This window comes from Paralichthys olivaceus, chromosome 1 (assembly GCF_024713975.1).
Source record: "Paralichthys olivaceus isolate ysfri-2021 chromosome 1, ASM2471397v2, whole genome shotgun sequence".
Lineage (NCBI taxonomy): Eukaryota > Metazoa > Chordata > Actinopteri > Pleuronectiformes > Paralichthyidae > Paralichthys > Paralichthys olivaceus.
In genome coordinates this window covers 9,470,940-9,490,516 of record NC_091093.1, presented here as the reverse complement: position 1 = coordinate 9,490,516, position 19,577 = coordinate 9,470,940, and the positions used below count along the sequence as shown (strand labels likewise).

Genomic DNA, 19,577 nt, shown 5'->3' with positions numbered 1-19,577 from the left:
CGTTTATCTATTTAAATGTAATTTATGTAAGCTATTTTATTTGGTTGCCTTATTGTGGAAGGTTGGTCACTAAATTTGTGTTTCCTGTCATAAGCTGTGTGGGAGTTTTATTTTGAAGGGTCAACAACGGAAGATGTTCTGTTATGGGAGCGACATTTATGGGAGCGACATTGACTAGTATTGTAAAACTAAACCGAAACCAACCAAGTGCTGTTATGTAGTCTCTTAAAGGTTCAGTGTGTTGAATTTAGTGACATCTAGAGGTGAAGTCATATTTTGCAGCTGAATACTCCTCATTTCACCCTCCCCCTTCCCAACATGAAAGAGAACCTGTGGTGAACTTCAGTTGTCATGAAAACTCAGAAGGTTCTAGTTTGTCCAGTTTGGACAGCAGTAAAAAAAATGGCGGCCTCCACAGAGTGGACCCCCCCTCCATGCAAATATAAAGTTTTTAAATATAAAGGACCATTCTCTGGTAAAGAAAACAACAATTTATACAATTCAGATGAAACACACCAGTGAAAACATCACAAGGATTATTTTATATTCAATTTCTGCCAAAAATTCCTTTCACTTAAATCTTACACGCTGGACCAGACCTGTGCATTGTCAACAGCAGCAAATACTAGTTAGAAAACTTCATTTTTGTCTGCCAGTGCACCGTGGATAATGTTACCATTAACACCGGGTGACATTCAATTGCAGTTAGCTATGGGTTCCATCTCTGTGTGAGAGAAACAGCTTGCTGTAGACTCTGAAGCACCGGTGGGCGCTATAGCCATCTTGTCATTTTCCGTCAGTGAACTACGAGCTCTCAGCTCTCATTTCCCTAATGGTGACTCTAGTGGAGACTCTCACGGTGGTGCAGGCAAGAAATGAGAGCGGTGGCGCACTAATACAGGCTCTTTGATGAGGAAGTAATGGAGTGTTCAGAGACAGACACCTGTGCCTCTGCAGCCACCCTACCTCTCTGTGCGCACACACACACACACACACACACACACACACACACACACACACACACACACACACACACACACACACACACACACACACCCTTCCTTTAAGCAGCTCTGCTACTCCCCTCCCCTTCCTTTACTCCCCTCCCCGCCTCTTCCAATCCCCTCCCTCGTCTGTCCTCACAGGAAGCCACTCCCCCTCACGCAGAGCTGCCTGGCTTGTTTGCATATTAACCGTTGAGCTGCCGAGGAGCCGTGGCTTCATGCCATGTGACTGTTAAAGCATGTCTATTGACTTATGTTCTCTTTTGCTTTTCTCTTCTCTTTTTTGCTCTAACTTGACACAAACACAACACTGGTGAAGTAAGATCATTTCTTAGTTTTAACAGCTATGTTTGGTTACTAAATCTACTGTAAAATGTTTTTTCAGACCTTCTATATGTCTGTCTACTCCTGCATGTTTTACCAAAAAATATGATTATTTGTATTATAGATGGTTACTTGTACTTGATACCTCATTAAGCATTGTACATATTTCCACCTTAACAACAAATTCCAAATGTTCCTCTTGTGCTGTAAGCTTTAATCCGTATACACCTACAGCACATGCAGCAGGGAAGGCCACCATTTTGACTGTGTGACCAGTTGTGACTATAAGGAGACGTGTGTGTGTGTGTGTGTGTGTGTGTGTGTGTGTGTGTGTGTGTGTGTGTGTGTGTGTGTGTGTGTGTGTGTGTGTGTGTGTGTGTGTGTGTGTGTGTGTGTACCCCACCCATTGCACTGTTGCTGTGTGTGTTGTCAAATCTCACCCCCAGGCTCCTGTGCCCTGGTAGGCATTATCTGACAGTGCATTTGTTTAGCTTGGAGAGGACGCTGTTGCTCGGCTCCCAGTAAGCATGTGGTCGGCTTCAAAGTCCAAACTCCAAGGCCTTTACTGGCAGGTGGATCTGATGCCTGCTGCTGCACACACTTGGAAAGGAAAGCCATTGTTTATGGCAGTGTTCTCTGTTTTTGTCAATGTAAAGCTGTAGACAGTAAAACTACACAGACCACAGAGATATAGCAGAGAGGGTATTCAGTGCCACTGTCATACATGTGTTCAAGCAGCAGCTCTCTGATTTTATAAACCAACCCCCATCTCACACATACTCTCACACATGCACACTCAGAATAAGGCTTTCCACACCATTTCAGTTACAGTTGGTCAGTTTATTTAGGTCATCTGTACAACGTGCAATGTAGAAACATATTGTGTTGTAGATTTCACCCACGTTTCAGACCACACTTGTTTAAGCTCACAGTAAGTGTAGTTTGGGCAACAATTTTCTGACCTTTAATGATGCAGAGATCATTATAAAAACTGGATTCTTTTGACATTTTTGTTCTTTTTGATTTTTGTTGATATTTTGTTAGATCCTAGGTGATGAGGTGTGTGTGTTGTTGTTATATATACTCTAACTAAACAGCCATATTTAGCTTTACCTGTCAGGAGACATATCGGTGTGAATCTTTTAAATCCGTTGTGGTTATCACTCAACACCACATAAATAATGCACAAATTAACACAGCAGATGTGGTGAAATCAATGTTTAATGCTTTTTCCAGCATTTGATTTGTTATGAGTGTTGGTTCCAGCCATCAGTGTCAGTTTTTCAACAAAAGTTTAAAAAAAAAAAAAAGGTATGTGGGTGGCAGGTTGAACATGCCTGTGTGTGTGTGTGTGCATGCGCAAACACATGAAAAGTGGACATTGTGTTGGCAGCGAATGAACGCTGTTTTGCCGATTTGCTGAGGAAATAAAAAGCTGATGGGGTATCTGTCAGTAACTCAGGCCCTGGCCCAGTAGTGCTGTGCACTGTACTTGGCTCCAGGCCAGCTGCGTGTCTCCGCATAATTCCCAATACCATGTGCCAGCCAGTGCACATGGCCTCTGTATCATGCTGACAGGAGTCCCCTGAAAGGCCGGCTCGTTCCTCCCAAGATCACTTCTGGCGCACAGGAAGACGTGCATGTACTGGACACGTCCCAGTTTCCTCTCCTTGGAATTTGTTGTGCAAAAGTCAAAGCTGGGTGACCAGGACTTGACCTCACTGGGGCTTGTCTTCACAGTAGACTCAGTGCAGTGAAGGCTGCATGTGTTTGGTATGATTAGGGAAGTAGACATTCAGTTATATTCGCCTGTGTTATTTTGTTTCTTGTTTATGTGCTAAACTTTGTGCGCTGCAATATATTTTTAGCCATTGTCATCTTGCTGTTTGTTCATCTCTCATGGACGATGGTGTTCCATAAATAATTCATCATGTCACTTACACAAGGACAAAAAAAAGCTATGCTGTTGACAGTGTTTGGTGCGGGAGAAATCCAGTGCTTTGGGGGTTAAGTTGTGAAAGTTAATTTAATAACTGCTAGCACCATCTGCTGGCCTACTTCCTTACAAAGAGAGAGAGAGTGCGAGAGCGTGAGTGAGGGAGAGCGAGAGAGAAAAAAAAAAAGAGTCTGGGTTTTAACGACATCTCTAATATTCATGCTGATGCATTTTGCTGCTTTGTGCTTTCATTTTCCACCGCTCTGCCTGCCAGAACCTCGAGCTCGCCACACACGCCCCAGCCAGGCAGAGGGGAGGGCAGCGAGGGAGAAGGAGGAAAAAAGACAAGTGAAAAAAGGAGGAAAAAACAACCGACCAAACAAGCAAGCAAGCTTACACAAAAGCCTTTTTTATTGTGTAATAAAAGGAGTAACCTACCTTATCCCGGCTGGTGAAGAAGACGAGGAGAGGCGCAATAAAAAGGGAAAAGGCAAGAGCGGAGAGAGAAGGAAAGAACCAGAGATAAGAGGGAAAAAGGGGGCTCAGAAAGTCATAGAGAGCGCACACGAGTGGCAGGCGGAAAGAGGAATCAATGAGAGGGGAGGAGGTAGGGTAAGGCAACTCTGACACACACACACACAGAGTGAGGGAGACTTGGGTGAAGCCGGACGACGGCGAAAGCAGCACGCAGCGGCAGAATGAGAGCTTCCTGGACTGCCACGCACCTCCTCTACCGCCCACAGCGCTGCTCCCTCATCACCCTGTGAAGAGACAAACGAGGGTGAGAGAGAGAGCGAGAGAGAGAGCTCCCATGCGCTCCTCTTGAGCCCTGCCCGCTGGGGGAGGAGGAGACGGCGGAACCGCTCCGGCACTCTCGCACTTGCCTGAGGAGAAGAGTTGACCGGGGAGGAGGAGAGAGGGAGGGGAGGGGGGGACACACGGCTCAAGGAAGAGCGAGAGAAAACGACAGTTGGAAAAAGGCAAAAGAGTGAGTGTGTTTTCGAGAGAAGAAGCGTGAGCAAGCAACCGGAGAGAGAGAAAAACCCCGGGAAAGGGCAAGGCTTTTGTTAGCCGGTTAGAGAGGGGGAGGAAAGAGGAAGAAGAAGAAAAAAGAAAAAACACCATGTCTACAGTGAAGAGGCCAAGAGGAAGGGTAAGTGAGCTGCTCCGAGAGCTGGCTGGGAGGGAGGAGGTCCGAGGGGGGAGGAAGAGGAGGAGGAGGAGGAGGGGCCGGCAGGAACTGAGCAACCTCTCTTGCTACTGGCTCATGCTGCACTGCCGCCATCTTGAACTCATTGCTGCTTTTTTTTCCTTCTTCTTCTTCCCTCCTCTTCATACTCATTTGCTTTTGCTGTGCTCGACCTTATCAATTCACACTAGATTTACAGTGTCTTCTTTTACCCCACCCCCCACGGCGTGCTCATTCAATACATCACTTCTTTCCCCATCCTCCCGTGCACCTCTCTCCAAGCTGCCCCTGCGCTGTAGTTTATGTACAGTGTATGATTTGTATGTGTGTGTGTGTGTTTGTGTCCTCCACGAGTTGAGCCTGTCACTCAACAGAGTGCTCACTACATGTGGAAACGAGGGGGAGTGAGAGAGCGAGGGAAAAGCTGGCCGGCCCAAATGGAGCTTACTCTACCTTTTCATGGGCCATAATTGTCCCCGACGTTTTTTCATGGGACTACGTGCTGCTCGAGAGATTGAAATCACTGCAGTGCTGGCAGGCTGTAATTTCAGTTATTTATAGATGTATTACACAGCTGCAGTGCTCTCACTTTTGCTGCATTTTATTTTTCCTCTCTCTCCCTCTTTCCCTTCTGTTATCTGATAGATGCCTGTCTTCATATTTTTTTCTTCCTCTCTTGCTATCTCTTCCACGTGCCCCTATGTTCTTCCGCTCTTAAGCATTACTTTCAACCCCTCCCCCTCTTTTTTTTTCTTTAAAATGAATGAGAACATTCCAGCATGATCCAGTCAATTTCTTCCCTAATAGCCTCAGCGGCGTTGCACACGTGAAAATCATAATGCAGCTCTTGTGTGTGTGTGTGTGTGTTTTCTCCCCTTCCTTCTCCTAATTATTCAAGTCCCTGCCCCCACTTTGTTGGTGAGGTTCAAGCTAATTCTCTTTATTTAGCTAGCAGTGTAGAAAAAAAGAAGCAACCGACCGTGCCTGGGCCATGTAGGCATACGCAACACAATTTTAGATTAGGTCATCCATTTATGGGTTCCCTCTCCACTGGGCTCCAGGCCCACCACAAGGCGCTTGTGTTGGCATAACCGCAGTCACGCCATCTATTATTCACATATTATCATGTATCAGGCAGACTGGATTATTTATGTCTGCGAGGCTGACTGAAACCTGCGACAGAGAGCCAGTGTTTACCCCTGTCTTTGAATTGCCTGCTCCACCTAAAAGAATTCCTTTTGTGTCAGGCTCAGGTCACAGAGTTTTCATGTCACATGGTCTCATTCGACTCCACCTGATCTAAAGGAATTCTTGGAGGAAATACTGACCCCTCTAAAGCTGAGGGTCTTGGATAGGACGCTAAGAAAGTTGAAGAGAGCATCATGCCGAGTGAAACAGGTCCACTCCCCACACCGTGGCATCTGACTTCTACTAGCTCTTCCGTTGTAGTGGTTCACACAGCCTCCACAAGGTTGTGTTTTTTTATGAATGAGTCAGTGGTAGTTGCAGTGGTCACATCGCAGTATCATAGTGTCTTTTATTTTTGCTGTGGGGGTTGCAGCATTTTTCTTCTTTTAAACCCATGCTTCATATTATATTTTTATATTGACCCTTGCTTATTGTATCTCAATGTGCTATAAATAACAATCATGTTATTTATAGCCTTTAGTCTAATATCACTACTCGTCATATGTTGCGAAACATGACAAAGGAAATTTTTGAGGCTGCTACCTCTGCATGTGGAGAAATGCATATTGGTGAGGTGATCGAAGACTGGCTGTGCATATGGCACCTAATAGACTGTGAAATTAATGATATGCTTAAATATACTAGTTCCATCTGATCGTTTTGTTTTGTTTGTCATTTTTCTGTGAGACAATCTTCTAAAGCTTGTCTTTGTACACCAGCTCTCCTTGAAAGGTCAACTTTTTATAGGCTATGTGCTATATCCTTCTTAAGCACACCATCTGAGTACGCGTTTGTGTCATTGGCAATCGATGACATCATGTCTGAAATATTTATTATATTATCAATTGCCCTAAAAAGAAAGCGTAAATTCTAAATACTAATTATTATTCTCTGTACTTTTCTCACTCTCTCCTTAGCCCCGAAAGAATGCTAATGGTCCTGGCAGCCAGGTACGGGTCCTCAGCCCTCCAGTGAAGAGCAGCTCATCGTCTTCTTCCTCTTCCTCTTCGTCTTCATCCTCATCAAGCTCTTCGTCCGAGAAAAGGACAGCGCGGATGACGCATCATCAGATGGAGACATCGCCACTGGACAAGCAGGAGAAGGCCAATAGGATAATATCAGAGGCTATTGCAAAGGCCCGGCAGCGCGGGGAGAAGAACATCCCCCGGGTCATGAGCCCCGAGAGCTTCCCCAGCTCTTCCTCACAGTACAAGACCCACCGTGACCGCAAGCACAAAGGAAACGGCAAGGCACGGCCGAAAATGAAGGCATGTAGGAAGGCCTGCATTGTCCCCTCCTCCAAGCCCAAGCAGAAGGCCAAGATTGGGTATGTAATCACAACCATTATTACTGTTTTGTAAACCACTGAAATAGAAATAATTTCTTAAAATTTGTATAGGAATTAGTTTGACAGTCGGCTGATCCTGAACCACAGCAATACAAACACATGTTACAGGGTTAGGGCTAGAATACCAGTGAAATACCAGAGTAAAAACATAGCATAATTAAGAAGCTTTAACCAGCAAATGGCCAAAATTATTTTTACTCAACAGTGTTTGTTCCTTTGTGTAGATCAGTGTATTATTTTTCAGCATCATTCGCTGCAAATTTGTCAGCACTAGAAAAAAGAAATTTGTTTTGTCATTTGCGTCTTTAAAGCCTCTTCACTTCACCCATATCCATTTTTCTACTTGTTTTGAATATCCTAGGGCAAAGTGATACATTTCACAAAGAACCAGATATGCAGATGTGCAGTGTAAACACAGTGGTTTGTTTGACTTCCTGTGATCTAGGGGGTAAAAACAAAAAACAAGTAAAATGAAAGAATATCTCATCAAGCCTAAAGGGATTTTTAAGGCATATTGAGTATTTTTTTTTTAACATAAGATGGTTTGAAGTTTGTGTTTAAATGTTTATTTCAAGATGTCACATTTGTTGCTGTTAATTTATGTCTGTCAAGCTGCCAAATGGTGAGCGCATCTCTCTTCACATGACCTAATGATCACACTATAATTAAAATGATTCGCACAAATCAGTCACAGTAAGAGTTCAAAGTGAGTAAATTGGGTTAGAGGTTAGACTTGAGGTTAGAGCTCGATAACTTGGTAGTAAAGACAATATCGTTTGGCAGATGTTTATATTAAACAGTGACTGTTGATGATTTTGTTAGTTTGAATACATTATCAATACCTGATTTCTATGTTTGCCTTTGACTTCCCTTCAAATAGTACATGGGCGTTTGTCTAGTATCATACAATGTTACTTATTCTCTAAGTAATAAAGAAGCAATAGTGTATTTTACTGGTTGGTTTTGCTGTTGCAGTTTTACATGTGCATTTTCTGCCTCTGGTTGCTGAGATGGAAGCTCAAAGTTCAATAGAATTTACTGCATGCCATAACAATAAACCAGGCCCAGTCATCAGCATAGACATAGGAGGAGCAAACAAAGGCTGCATTTACATGTGAGACAGTACTGCCTAGTATATTCAGGCAAGTAGTGCTGATGTATAGCTACTGTAATCCGCCTCCCATCCCCCTGTTTAACTGCTTTATGCACTGTGTGCTTTAAGCCACACCCAGCACAAGCTATTGAAATATCAGCTGGTGTTAATGTGAGGACCAAGGCAGTGAGGAAAAGGGGAATGATAGATTGTGCTTCTGGAAAAAACACACAACAAAACATAACTGAGAAGGCCTGTATTTTTTAGACCTAGCATGAGAGACTGGCAATGGTCAACAATAATATCTGGCTGGCAGCTGCGTTGATTAATAATTAGATGACATAGACCGAAGGAGAAAAGCTGTTGTAGATAATGGATTTTGCTTGTTGTGCGTCTGTATGATTGAGTGATAATGAGAAAGCTGTGGCAGTGCTGATGTTCTGGAGAATAGTGAGATGTTGGAGACATCAGTCTTGGTGATATGGTCTCGGTAGCTTTTCAGTTCAAGTTGGATGTACTTGCCAGGTGATACTCACTGCAGGACCTCTCGGTTTGGTCAGTGATAGGATTGTTTATGTGGTGGTGTCAGTGGTAAAGCTCAGTTTCAATCATAAAATGACATTTCCAATTAATAATCTTTTTAAACATAATTATAGTAAACATATACATACATAGACACACACAGTGCAGTTGATTAAACAGTGACAGGGGCACAAACTAAAGAAATTAACAATACTAATAATTGAATAGTCCCCACCTTCAACATCATGATAATGCATGAACAGATATAGAGTGACATGACAAGACCAAGCAGATAGACAGACAAAAGACAAATGGAATGACGAGAAGAAAAACAAAATAGGCACTTACTGACTAGATGGATTGACCAACATAAGCATATACATTTCCTCTTTTTGGATTGGATAGTTAATTGGACAAACATTGATGATAATGAAGACTTTGATTCAGAGTGGAATGGAGAATAGGGTAAAAGAAAAAAGACAGGAAAAATGAATGAATGCATGAATGAATGCATGAATGATTGTGGTGGCAAAGGAAGAATATGTTGGTATGCTATATTTGTGCCCTAATATGAAAATTAGATATTATAACGTGTGTGTATGAATATGCGGATATCTAGGAATGGTGATAGCTCACACAGGCAGGTTTAGAAAGGAAATAATGGGTTTCCAGTTCCCCCCAAAAAATGTGTTCTGTAATTAATTAAGTCTAAGTACTAAATTTGTGTCTAGTTTTCCAATTAATAAAATGGTTTTAAAATGATAGCAAGAGTGACTGAAACTAAATTTGAGTAATGGTTTTGTGGGTGAAAATTGCTAGATCTCCTAGTAAGCAGATCCTAGGTGATGATAGAATAGCTCAATCCAGAGCAGAAAATATGATGTAGGTAATGCTCTAACAGAAGTGGCAAACAAGGGACAATACCATCTGACATAAAGGTGTCTCTGGTATTATGAGAGCAAAAAGACCATTGCTCATAGTAGGTCTGTAACGATTCTCAAAACTGAAATCATGATCCAGTGAGTGCCCTGAATAACAACGCTGTTGTAATCAAAGCGACACAGACACTTCTCTTTCTGTTTACTTTCCTGAGTTGTTGGTTTATGAAGATCTGCGGTAAAACCCGGAACAGATCATTTTTGTTGTATCTGTTTTTCGTTTTAACTGAACTATGTTGGTTTTGTGGGTGAGACTGAAACCTCTTTCCTATTTTTTGTAATTTTACGTCGTTTTATGTGAAGTCAAGATTGATCTCCATTAATGCCATCATCCCTTTGGCTCCGTTCTTGACCAGAAAGTCTAGATTCGACCAGGGTTGTTTTTACAAGGTCTCGTAGGGAAGTTTGTCATGTATTTATCTTCATCTTCCAACCAGAGTTATTGAGATGACTGGGTTTTTATGACAGGGATGTTTGTAGTTTAACTTAGGAAGGGTACATCTTTAATACGTCTTTCTACATTCAGATTGTTCTGTGTCAAAACATGGGTTTGATATTGATTTTATAATGCACTGTGGTTGGTTTGCTGAATAGTAATGGTTGGGAATAATAGTAAACAGATCATTAATTTTGGGGACAATATTAATTTTTGCTGTAGAGATGCTTTCCTTAAGGTAAAGAATGAGGTTCCTCCTGAGTTTTCTTATATTGTTTTTAATAGTGAAATGAAATTGAGCTGAAACAGCTCTGGCAGCCTAAGGGAGATATTAATTCCAAAGCACCGGATGTTGCCAGTGGTGAGGAGTTGTGGGATTTGGCTCTGGGCCTCGTTATTCCACATAGCTTAATGGAAGAGAAGAATAATGGATTTTTTCCAGTTAATTGTATAGTCTGAAATGTCAAATGAATTGATGAGTTTGAATGCTTGTTGGAATGATTTAGATTTTTTTTGTACATACAGTAACATATCATCTGCATAGAGACAGATTTTATGGCTTGAGTTCAAGGTTGAAATTCCACTGATGCTGTCATTCTCTTGGATAGCAGTAGCTAGTAGCTCTATGAAGATTGCAAAGCCAGAGGGAGAGAGTGGGCATGCTTATCTGGCCCCCTTTTGTAGTGTGAAGCGTTGAGTAGTGATACTGTTATAACTGTAGTCATAGGTGAAGAGTTTTTATCCAGCAAATGAATGATTCTCTCAAGCCCAATTTTTCCATTATGGTGAATAAAAATGTCCAGTTTCTTTTGTCGAATTTGTTTCTGCATTTAGAGAGGTGACTGTGCATTGATGTTTTTTTTTGTTGTTGAGCAATATGCATCAGGTGGAACAAGCGTCCTGTGTTAGTCGATGAGTGCGTACCTTTAATGAAGCCTGTTTGATCTGGGTGGATTCTCTTTTAATGAAGCCTACAATCCTCGTAGTTAGTGCTTTGCTGATCGTTTTCATGTCCATGTTAATGAGTGGATTTTCATGTCTGTGTTAATGAGTGATATTGGTTGATGTCTAGAACAGAGGGCGGGGTCTTTGTTGGGTTTAGGTGGCACTGGGATCAAAGCTGTATTCATCTGGGGTAAAGGTGTGCATTGGCACATCTTTTTCCTCCTAACCACGTTACATCTGTAATGACAGGGTTGATAAAACCATTAGCCTTTAATTAAATGCAGTCCAAGACTTGATAGACAGGAGGGGCAGTTGTCAAGTTGTCTATAGTCTTTCATTCAAATGTGTCACTGATAACAATCCTTGTTATTATAAGGTAATGAGTTCTGTAACCCATTTTTTTTCAGTGTAACCATGCTTGGCCTACATCCAGAAAAAGCATCAGATCAGAATGTATGCAGACTAGCCCGCTTACACTGATACACTGTTTTCATAGCTCTCATTACCTTATGCATTCCAGCCGTTGTAGGACATCAAACCAATTAAGTCTGCCAATTTGACAAAATGGCACTATTTTACAGAAAATTCTATTTAGGCTTTTTCCCAAGCATTTGTCATTTTTTCGTCTTACCTAATGTTTGTATCTAGCACAGTCAAATGTTCTGTCCATAGAGTTGGATTTGCTTGAAAAGGATAGTTCACCAAAAAATGAAAATTCACTCACTATCTATTCACTGCCAATGGAGGGGTGGGTAATGAGTGAATTTTAAATTTTTGGGTGAACTATCCCTTTAAGACCTTAATTACTACAATTTTGCAATTATGAACAATGCTTTACTGTAATGCCACCGTAGATATATAGGTCTTTGCACATTATCTTGAATGAGCCTCAGACCCAGTCCAAATTGTCTCAGTCACAATGGTGCAATACTGGTCACTTACATATGTATGTGACATGCAGAATCTTTTCATTTCATCTTTGAGGATGTGGTCACAGTCATCATTGTTGTATCTTCTTCTCAATGACCATCCTCTGTTTTAATTCAGAAAAGAAGTTCAGATACACAGGCCTTGCACAAATTTGAGAATGATGTATAGTTCTGTCTGTATATGACAAGAGGCTTGTGGGTGTGTGTGAATATTTCACCCGAGGTGTGAAGTTTCGTAGCTGCACACGGTAATCAAGATTTTGCCTTTCTGCTAGACTGTGCAAAAAAAGATAAGACAAGGAAAGAAGAGCTTAACTTGGTGATGAAGCTTTTGTTCTGAATTGATGATTGTGAATCATGAGTAGTCAGACCACTGTAATGCAAACAAAAGACAAATATGAACATCACCTTATTGGCATTATTACAAGTTGACCTATTTCTTCTAACACTATTAAAATTATTGTTGTGTTTAAAATAAAAATACAGTTCAACCATAAAAAATGTTTCCTGATTGAACACTCAAGGAACTATACACAGTTTATCAGTATGACAGCTTTATCTGGGACTGAAAATGTGTGGACACAAGACAGACAGGAGGACGAACACAGGTTATACAACACTGACCTGGTTGTAAAAGGTGTAATGTGGTAACAAGTCTCACAGCAGCTTGCTCCAGAAAGAGAGTAGCTGCTGTTATGAATCTGTAATAGTTGTATGCGGTCCAAATAGACTTGAGCCAGTGTACATGTATCAAGGTCTTGAATCTGTGGCAGTGGTTTCTGTTTCAAACTCTTGGAATACACCTCCACATACTCTTTAACCTTCGAGGCCCTCTCGTGATTAACTTCAATACTGAGTGACGTCTGGTAGTGGAGACAATCAGGCTACATCCATACTACTACATTTTATTTAGAAAACTGGTGTCTAAACTAAAACAAGCTTTATCCACACAGGCGTCTGAAAACATGCCTGAAAACGCATATCACGAGACAACTCATTTACACTGGGCATATGCTGTAATTATGCATATTTCTCTAATATAGTTTGTCTAAGCTGTTATATGCTATATAGAAATATGCAGAATTAAACAGCACAACAGCTGTTAGCTGTAACAAGGGCGGGAATGCTTGTAACTGATGTTGCGTTTTAGTTGAGGATAACGCCCGTTGTTTTCTGCCACAAGGGTTCAAGTGATTACAGCCTGATGAATCAATGAAGGCTACGTAATGACTGAAAAGACCCAATCAGCAAACAGTTGAGTCCACGTCATCGTCTCCAAACATCTTTGTTTGTCTGTCTAGACTTTAATGCTGCCCTAGAGTTTTAAAACTAAAACGGAGCCAGCAGCTTTTCTAAACTTTTTTTTTGTGGCTCTAAAACACTGGGGTAGTGTAGACTCAGGGGAATCCATAGCAGAGTTGATGTGTTTTCAAATGAAAAGGCAGTAATGTGGATGTAGCATCAGTGAGTGCTGGGTCTGCTTTCCTCTACTCTATTTGGCTTGATCCACCTAACCCAGTAAGTCCAGTTATTTGCTCACCTGCTTTTAAGTAGCAGAAATGTGTGTCTGCACACACTGAGATACTGTGAGGGATAGTTGTTCTGTTGCTAATGTGGGGTAATGGAGATGGCCTGCGTACATAATGACAAGACGCTGTAGTGAGGGATTCATATGGGAGGAGAGTCCTGTTCATATGCTTGCACCACCCAGGATCTCCCCATAAAATATTAATGCATCTCAGCTGCAGAGGTACTAACCTTCCGCTAAAGTCATTACTCCAGCCTCCGCTCTGTGAAGGGGGTGTGTGGGCTTTGTGTTCAGAAAGCCTGAGGTTGTGTGTGGATTCAGTGTATATGTTCACACTCCCATTGCATCTGACCGCTTTTAAGCAGAAAATGGGGCTTGAGATAAAAAAGATATTTTTGATTGCCTGTGTACTTAAGGCTCAGTTTCTCTGTGACTGATACTGGCTTTCTTCTAACCCATGTAATTGCTAACAAGTGCCTTCTGGATTGCTTTGCTAGGTTACTCTACCAGCTGCTCACAGAGTAAGTTAGGGATCATATGATAAATCTGTTGAACTGATGAGAAACATAAATGCAGACAGCTGATTCAAATATGGATACACCAGCCGCTGTGACAGGTGCACTAACAACATGATACATATCCCCAAAAAATATTTTCTTGGCAATTAAAGTGCTTAGATATCAAGCAATCTGGTTGCTTTTTAGGAAAATTCAACAAAGAAAAACATGTTACTTTTTGTTAAAGTTAACCATTGCAGATTTATAGAAAACTTTTTGAAGTAGTGTTGATAACATCCATTATCATTACATTATTCAATTGTTAATAAAATGAAAATGTCTGCTAAAAGTTACCAAACCTTGACATATACTAATGAACTAACAGGTCTAATAGATTTCAGACAAATAACACACTCCAACGTGGAAGCTCCTGCTCATTGCTGCTTGAAGTGGAACATCCGGTGAAAAATTACTCAAATTATTCAGTCATTTACAATATATGTGTCATATACAAAACATAATTTAGTATATTATTATATTGACATTTGAATGAGCTCTGTGGTATTTTTACTTTGAATTTATTATATTAGGAAATGTGTTACTTCTCTTTATTAAATGAAACGAAGATATTTGTAAGTTATTGTGAATATTTAGCAACACAATCTGTCCCTCGCTGAGACCAGGGTTATTTAGGCCAGGCTTGCTCTATCGCACCTCTCTCCAGGCTGGAATCTGCTTTTTTTAGACACCCTACCTGATGAAAAATAACCTCATATAATCACCAGATGAAAGCACCCAGCCGCTCATTCTCTTTTTTTTTCGTGTTTCCATCCCCCCCTCCTTTTTTTTTTTGCTCCTAATAAGAATTTGGGTCCTGCAGCTTGCTCATAGCTGTGCATCTGATGTTTCCTGCGATGAGGCATGTTCTAAATATGCTGATAGTACAAAGCAGCAGGGTAGCTGCAAAATATCAAACAAAATGGTGCTCGTGAGATCAATTACATGATAGAAAATGGAGGTTTTAGTCTTGCGTATATGCTGCAGTATATAGCTGTTCATATTTCACTGCTTGCCTGCTAGCAGTCTAATCTCTTTTCCCCCACTTTTTCATTAGAAAAGCTAAAGCTGTTTTTAAGTGAATGTTTTGCTAGTTAATCCCTTGCAGGGTGTGTACTTGTGCATGTTCTCATGTGTGACTGTGTGATGCAGTGTATAAACATGTTGTGTTGTATGCCTTTGTGTTGAAAGTCTATGCAAGTCATAGTGTGTATTTCCCATTTTTAAAGTGTTTGCTGAAAAAAGCAGAAATTCCCTGTGTGCCCATGTGTACACTGCTGCACATGTCTTTGAGAGGGGCCTTGATGGTGCTGTTACTCCAGTTTCCAGTCGTGTGCTGTGTGGCAGAGATTATAGCCTTCCATTCATAAGAATGGGTATTTCCTGACGAGGACCAGCGCTGCTGTTTGAATAATCCCCTCAGGATGAGAAATGCACCGGTTTTGAGGATGACTCAGTCACACACTATCATTATTCCTGAGGTAGACCAAGTTAAATTTGATGAAGGCCCCTCTGAGATGCTGAAGCATTACATTGCCTTCTTGGCCTGCAAAGCACTATCATGTCTTTATGCCATTAAAATCAAACCCTCACACATTGTCTCCCAGTGGTGGCATGCCAAGTAGGGCAGGACAACACTTGGGGGACAAGGCATGGAGGTTATTTGGCACAATAGGAGGATAGAAGCCAAGTCAGCCTCCATCAGCAACTAGCCTGTCACTCTGAGGAAAGAGCTTGTGGTATCTTATCATCAGGGATCAATCTGTTATGTCAGATCAGGGGCAGCCGTAGTCTAATTAGAGATGCAAGATTATGCCGAAAGGATAGCTTCTTTAAATCATAGTGGGAAGAGAAATAATCACTTTGCTCTCCATCAGTAGCAAACGTTAAGAGAAGAGCATATGGTCAAGATGATGTACGAATATGAAACTGTGCATTAGAAGATTACGCAGTTGTTAAATTAGAGATGATTAGCATTGCGTAGGATAAAGGTATCAGGGGGAGTGAGAGCTGAAAGATAATATTTACTGTGATAAAGAATGGAAATTATATTGATACAATAATTTTGTGTCTATAAAAATCATTGAGCAAATACTTAAAATGTGGTATGTAAAAAAATAAGCAGACAATTATATATATTAAACACACAAATAAAGTATGCTATTTCTATAAACTAAAATGTAAATCATAATTTAATTTCAGTGTCACATCCAATTTTAGTTGTAGAAAAGCAGTAATTTTGTTGCTTCATGAATTCATTAATGCCAATCAGCTATAAGGATATCAGAATTAGTCAAGTTGACAGAGTCTACAGAGAATTTCAAAGAAGCCTAACATACACCAGTGGTGGGATTTAAAAGTTAGGCTGCTATTCCACTGTGTTTTGTCTAATAATAGTAATAATTTTGCTTTTAGATTCGCAGCAATTGTACTCGCTTGTATAATCAACGCATCACTTGGAAGATTTACAGCTTTTTTGACAATGCTCTGTAGTGATCACACTCACACTCACATTTTTTTAATAAAAACTCCCTGCCAGTTGTTTACAAAGCTCCCTGCCAAATGCTTTGGCATTTACTAGTGTGTTTTGATGTAGCCCAAAACTAGTTTTTAAGTAGGCATGGATAAAATAACTGGCCTGTTGTGAAGGATCTAAATCGAACAAAATGAGACATGTTCACTGAGGTAACAAACATAAAACGTGTGCGTTTATTTGTCAAAATTATTCACAAAACATTTGAGCCCCGACAATGTTGCAGTTAGCTCAGGATCGACGCTGAGTTCTAAAAATATAACTTAACTGTTTCATATGTTACTTTGACCAGCAGTTTGTTCTAAATACACGGTGCAGGTGTGGTTTTACGATTGAAGTGAACTGTGTTGAAATAAATGAAACAGGCTTCTTGAAATCAGACTTTATTTCATTTTCACTTCATCATACAGTATCCAGCTGTCTTCTTGTGAAGCAAATGCTTTTGTCTTCTTTGCCAGATTTTTGTATTAGATATATGGAAAATCAACTTATCAGCTTGACCAGACTGTTTGTCACTTATAAAGGCCAGCGGTCAGTGGATATGATTTCTGTGGCATTTACACTGCCTGTGCAAAATCTCTCCTCTGAGTTCTTTACATCGGGGAATCTCGACTGTGACACTGAAACCTGAAAGCCGACTGCTTTTATAGCTCTTCTTCTCAGTGAGAGGTTGATTTGAAAGTCTGCAATTGCTCGCTGTCCTTTAACTTCATATATTTGAGCTTGTGGAGGGAGGCTATCCATTCACAGGAAGCGTGTGCGTTAGCGTTGGTGTTTGCAAACCTCTGGGTGGTCCTGCATGTACCGGCTACAGCAGGGTGGAACAGGCTGTAACCATCACTAAAATGTGGCTCAGGCTTTGTGAATTTCGCTGCGTGTGTGTGGAATGTCTACTTGTCATCATATTAAGCTTTAACTAGACCACATTGTAGTAAATGCCATGCTTATGTGCAGTGCCAAGGAGCCACCTCACCATCAATATTCTCTGTCTGTTCTGGCTCAACTCATGATTTCACAGCCCACAAGTATCTTGTTTCACAGTTCAGGTTTTCCCATATGGGCATCAGAGAGATGCTTTATCCCTGTTACTTTGTGTTAGCTGCCGAGCTGCTGCCTGCTGATGTGACACTGTTGTTCAGCAAGGCCCGAATCTCAGCCAGTTTTTTATTTAGCCCTGGAAGAACGTTGTGTTCTATCCCATTCAGCTGCTTCATCTCTTTTTTCGCTCTCTCCAATCTTCAGGGTATCGTAGCTGTGTTTTTTTACACCTTCACTGTGTCACCCTGACTTGGCATATTTCTCAGCCATTCATCGCTGTTCATGTCAAAAGCAGACATGCACCGTTATTGTTTATCGCAGGAAGTGATGTCAGCGAGTACATCACCGCCCACATTGTCAAAAGCCTTCCCCAGGGCAGGTTGCGTGGCAACCGTAAAGTGTCATTGTCAAGAGGATTTGTGAAATGTAATATCCAGAGGGGGCAGGGACAGCCCTCAGCACAGTGCTGCTGGAGGAACCTGCTGTTTCCTACTTTCTACAGTCAGATAATAAAATAGGCATGTGTGTGTTTGAGTCCTGAATATCTCAAATACAGATATGTCTGTATGGGCTTTTCCTTTGGACTTTTTGTCAAGGGAAACTCCATTGTTGTGAGTGATGCATTGAAATCCACATCGGTGAGGTACCGCTGCTTTTATGACAACTGGTCCAGTTAGTTAGACAAGCTTATCTTGTTTAAAGAATGTCAAACCCATGGGTCCAATCATTTTAAAGGAATTCAGCAAACATAAATCTCTGTTTGTGTTTGCACTACAGAAACCTTTAGTGAAGAAATAAAAATGAGGCTTTTACCAGTTTTTTATTGTATTATTTGTCCTGTTATCAGTCATATTCTGTTAATTACCTCAACCAAGGAAGTTATTTTTTGTGGGTTGGTTTGTGCACAAAGAAACTCTCGAGTTAATTGACAAGCTTTTCAACACCAAAATGAGAGAGCTGACAAGAATAGAAGAGAGGTCTTAAAGTTCGACCAAAGCTGCAGTTAAGAATATTTTCACAGTTTATTGTGTTGATAACATAGTGTATCACCCAAAATACAGTGAATGTTGTGGTTATTTCTCTTATCCCCACATTATATGACCCCATATAGGTTATTAAGGTAGAGAAAGGAGGGAATGACATCTCAGAGGTTTTAACTTGTGGCAGGACAAGTCATCTTTTCCTGATACCATTATTGACAGCTCTGTTCCTTTCACAAATGTCTCAGTAATTCATTGAATTGTTCACACTGGAGCTTTTCATGCTGCAAAATGACAAACTACACATGTTGACGTGGACATTAACCCGATTAAGACAGACCAGTGCAGTGACTTTTCTAAACCAGCCTGTTTGGAATGGGCTGTTTACTCCACCTGTGTTAATGGTAGTTTCAGCTTTCTTTTTGAAAATGTGAACCTTCAGTAACTGAGCCGCAGCAAGTAAAACCAGCTGGAGGACTCAGTCCACACAGCCATGTAAGCAGCATTTTCTGATTACCCTACTCTGAATAAAGTCATACCCAGAATAAGCAACCATCGAATTAAGAAGTGGAGCTTTCTGTTGCATTATGTAGACATGGATATGTCTTAATCACTTTTTCACAGCAGTTTGCGATATCAGGAAACGACAGTTACAGACTACCTGACGACAGTGGCCTTATTCCTACCCACGTGGTCGCTGTGTTATTAGAAAGTAATGCTGACGTGAATCATTATTGAACTACACTTTGTGAAAAATGAATGGAATATTTTATTAGCAACACATATAAACATTGTCATTGAAATAATGTCTGTCAGAATAAGGTCAGTAGTCAGAATATTGCTGTCTGCGTAGAAAAGGACCTACAAATGAATGTGTTGTCTTGCAGATAGCTCAGCTGGTTGACCACTTGTCTAGTTTACCTGCTTTGTTTCTGAAGATCTGACCTCTGTCTAACAAATGATTGGCTGACTAACAATGTGTTGCTAGTATGGGAATCTCTGTCCACTTGTTCGGTATGAGTAAATGTAATCTTGTATGAACAAGCTGGGGACATCCTCCTCCTCAACAGACATGTACCTGCTCATGCACCT

At 41.0% G+C, this 19,577-nt stretch overlaps 1 protein-coding gene across 12 annotated transcripts in view; it reads left to right on the top strand.

Moving 5' to 3' along the window:
• chd9 (chromodomain helicase DNA binding protein 9) overlaps positions 1–19,577 on the top strand; it is a 77,209-nt gene that overhangs the window by 19,956 nt on the left and 37,676 nt on the right. For 11 of the 12 annotated variants that reach the window (XM_020079967.2, XM_069514462.1, XM_020079966.2 and 8 more), the window contains one exon: positions 6,559–6,968. In XM_020079967.2, coding sequence (XP_019935526.2) covers positions 6,559–6,968 — 410 coding nt within the window. Of the gene's footprint in view, positions 1–3,118; positions 4,418–6,558; positions 6,969–19,577 lie in introns of those variants that run through there. The other variant, XM_020079968.2, reaches the window with a different exon arrangement.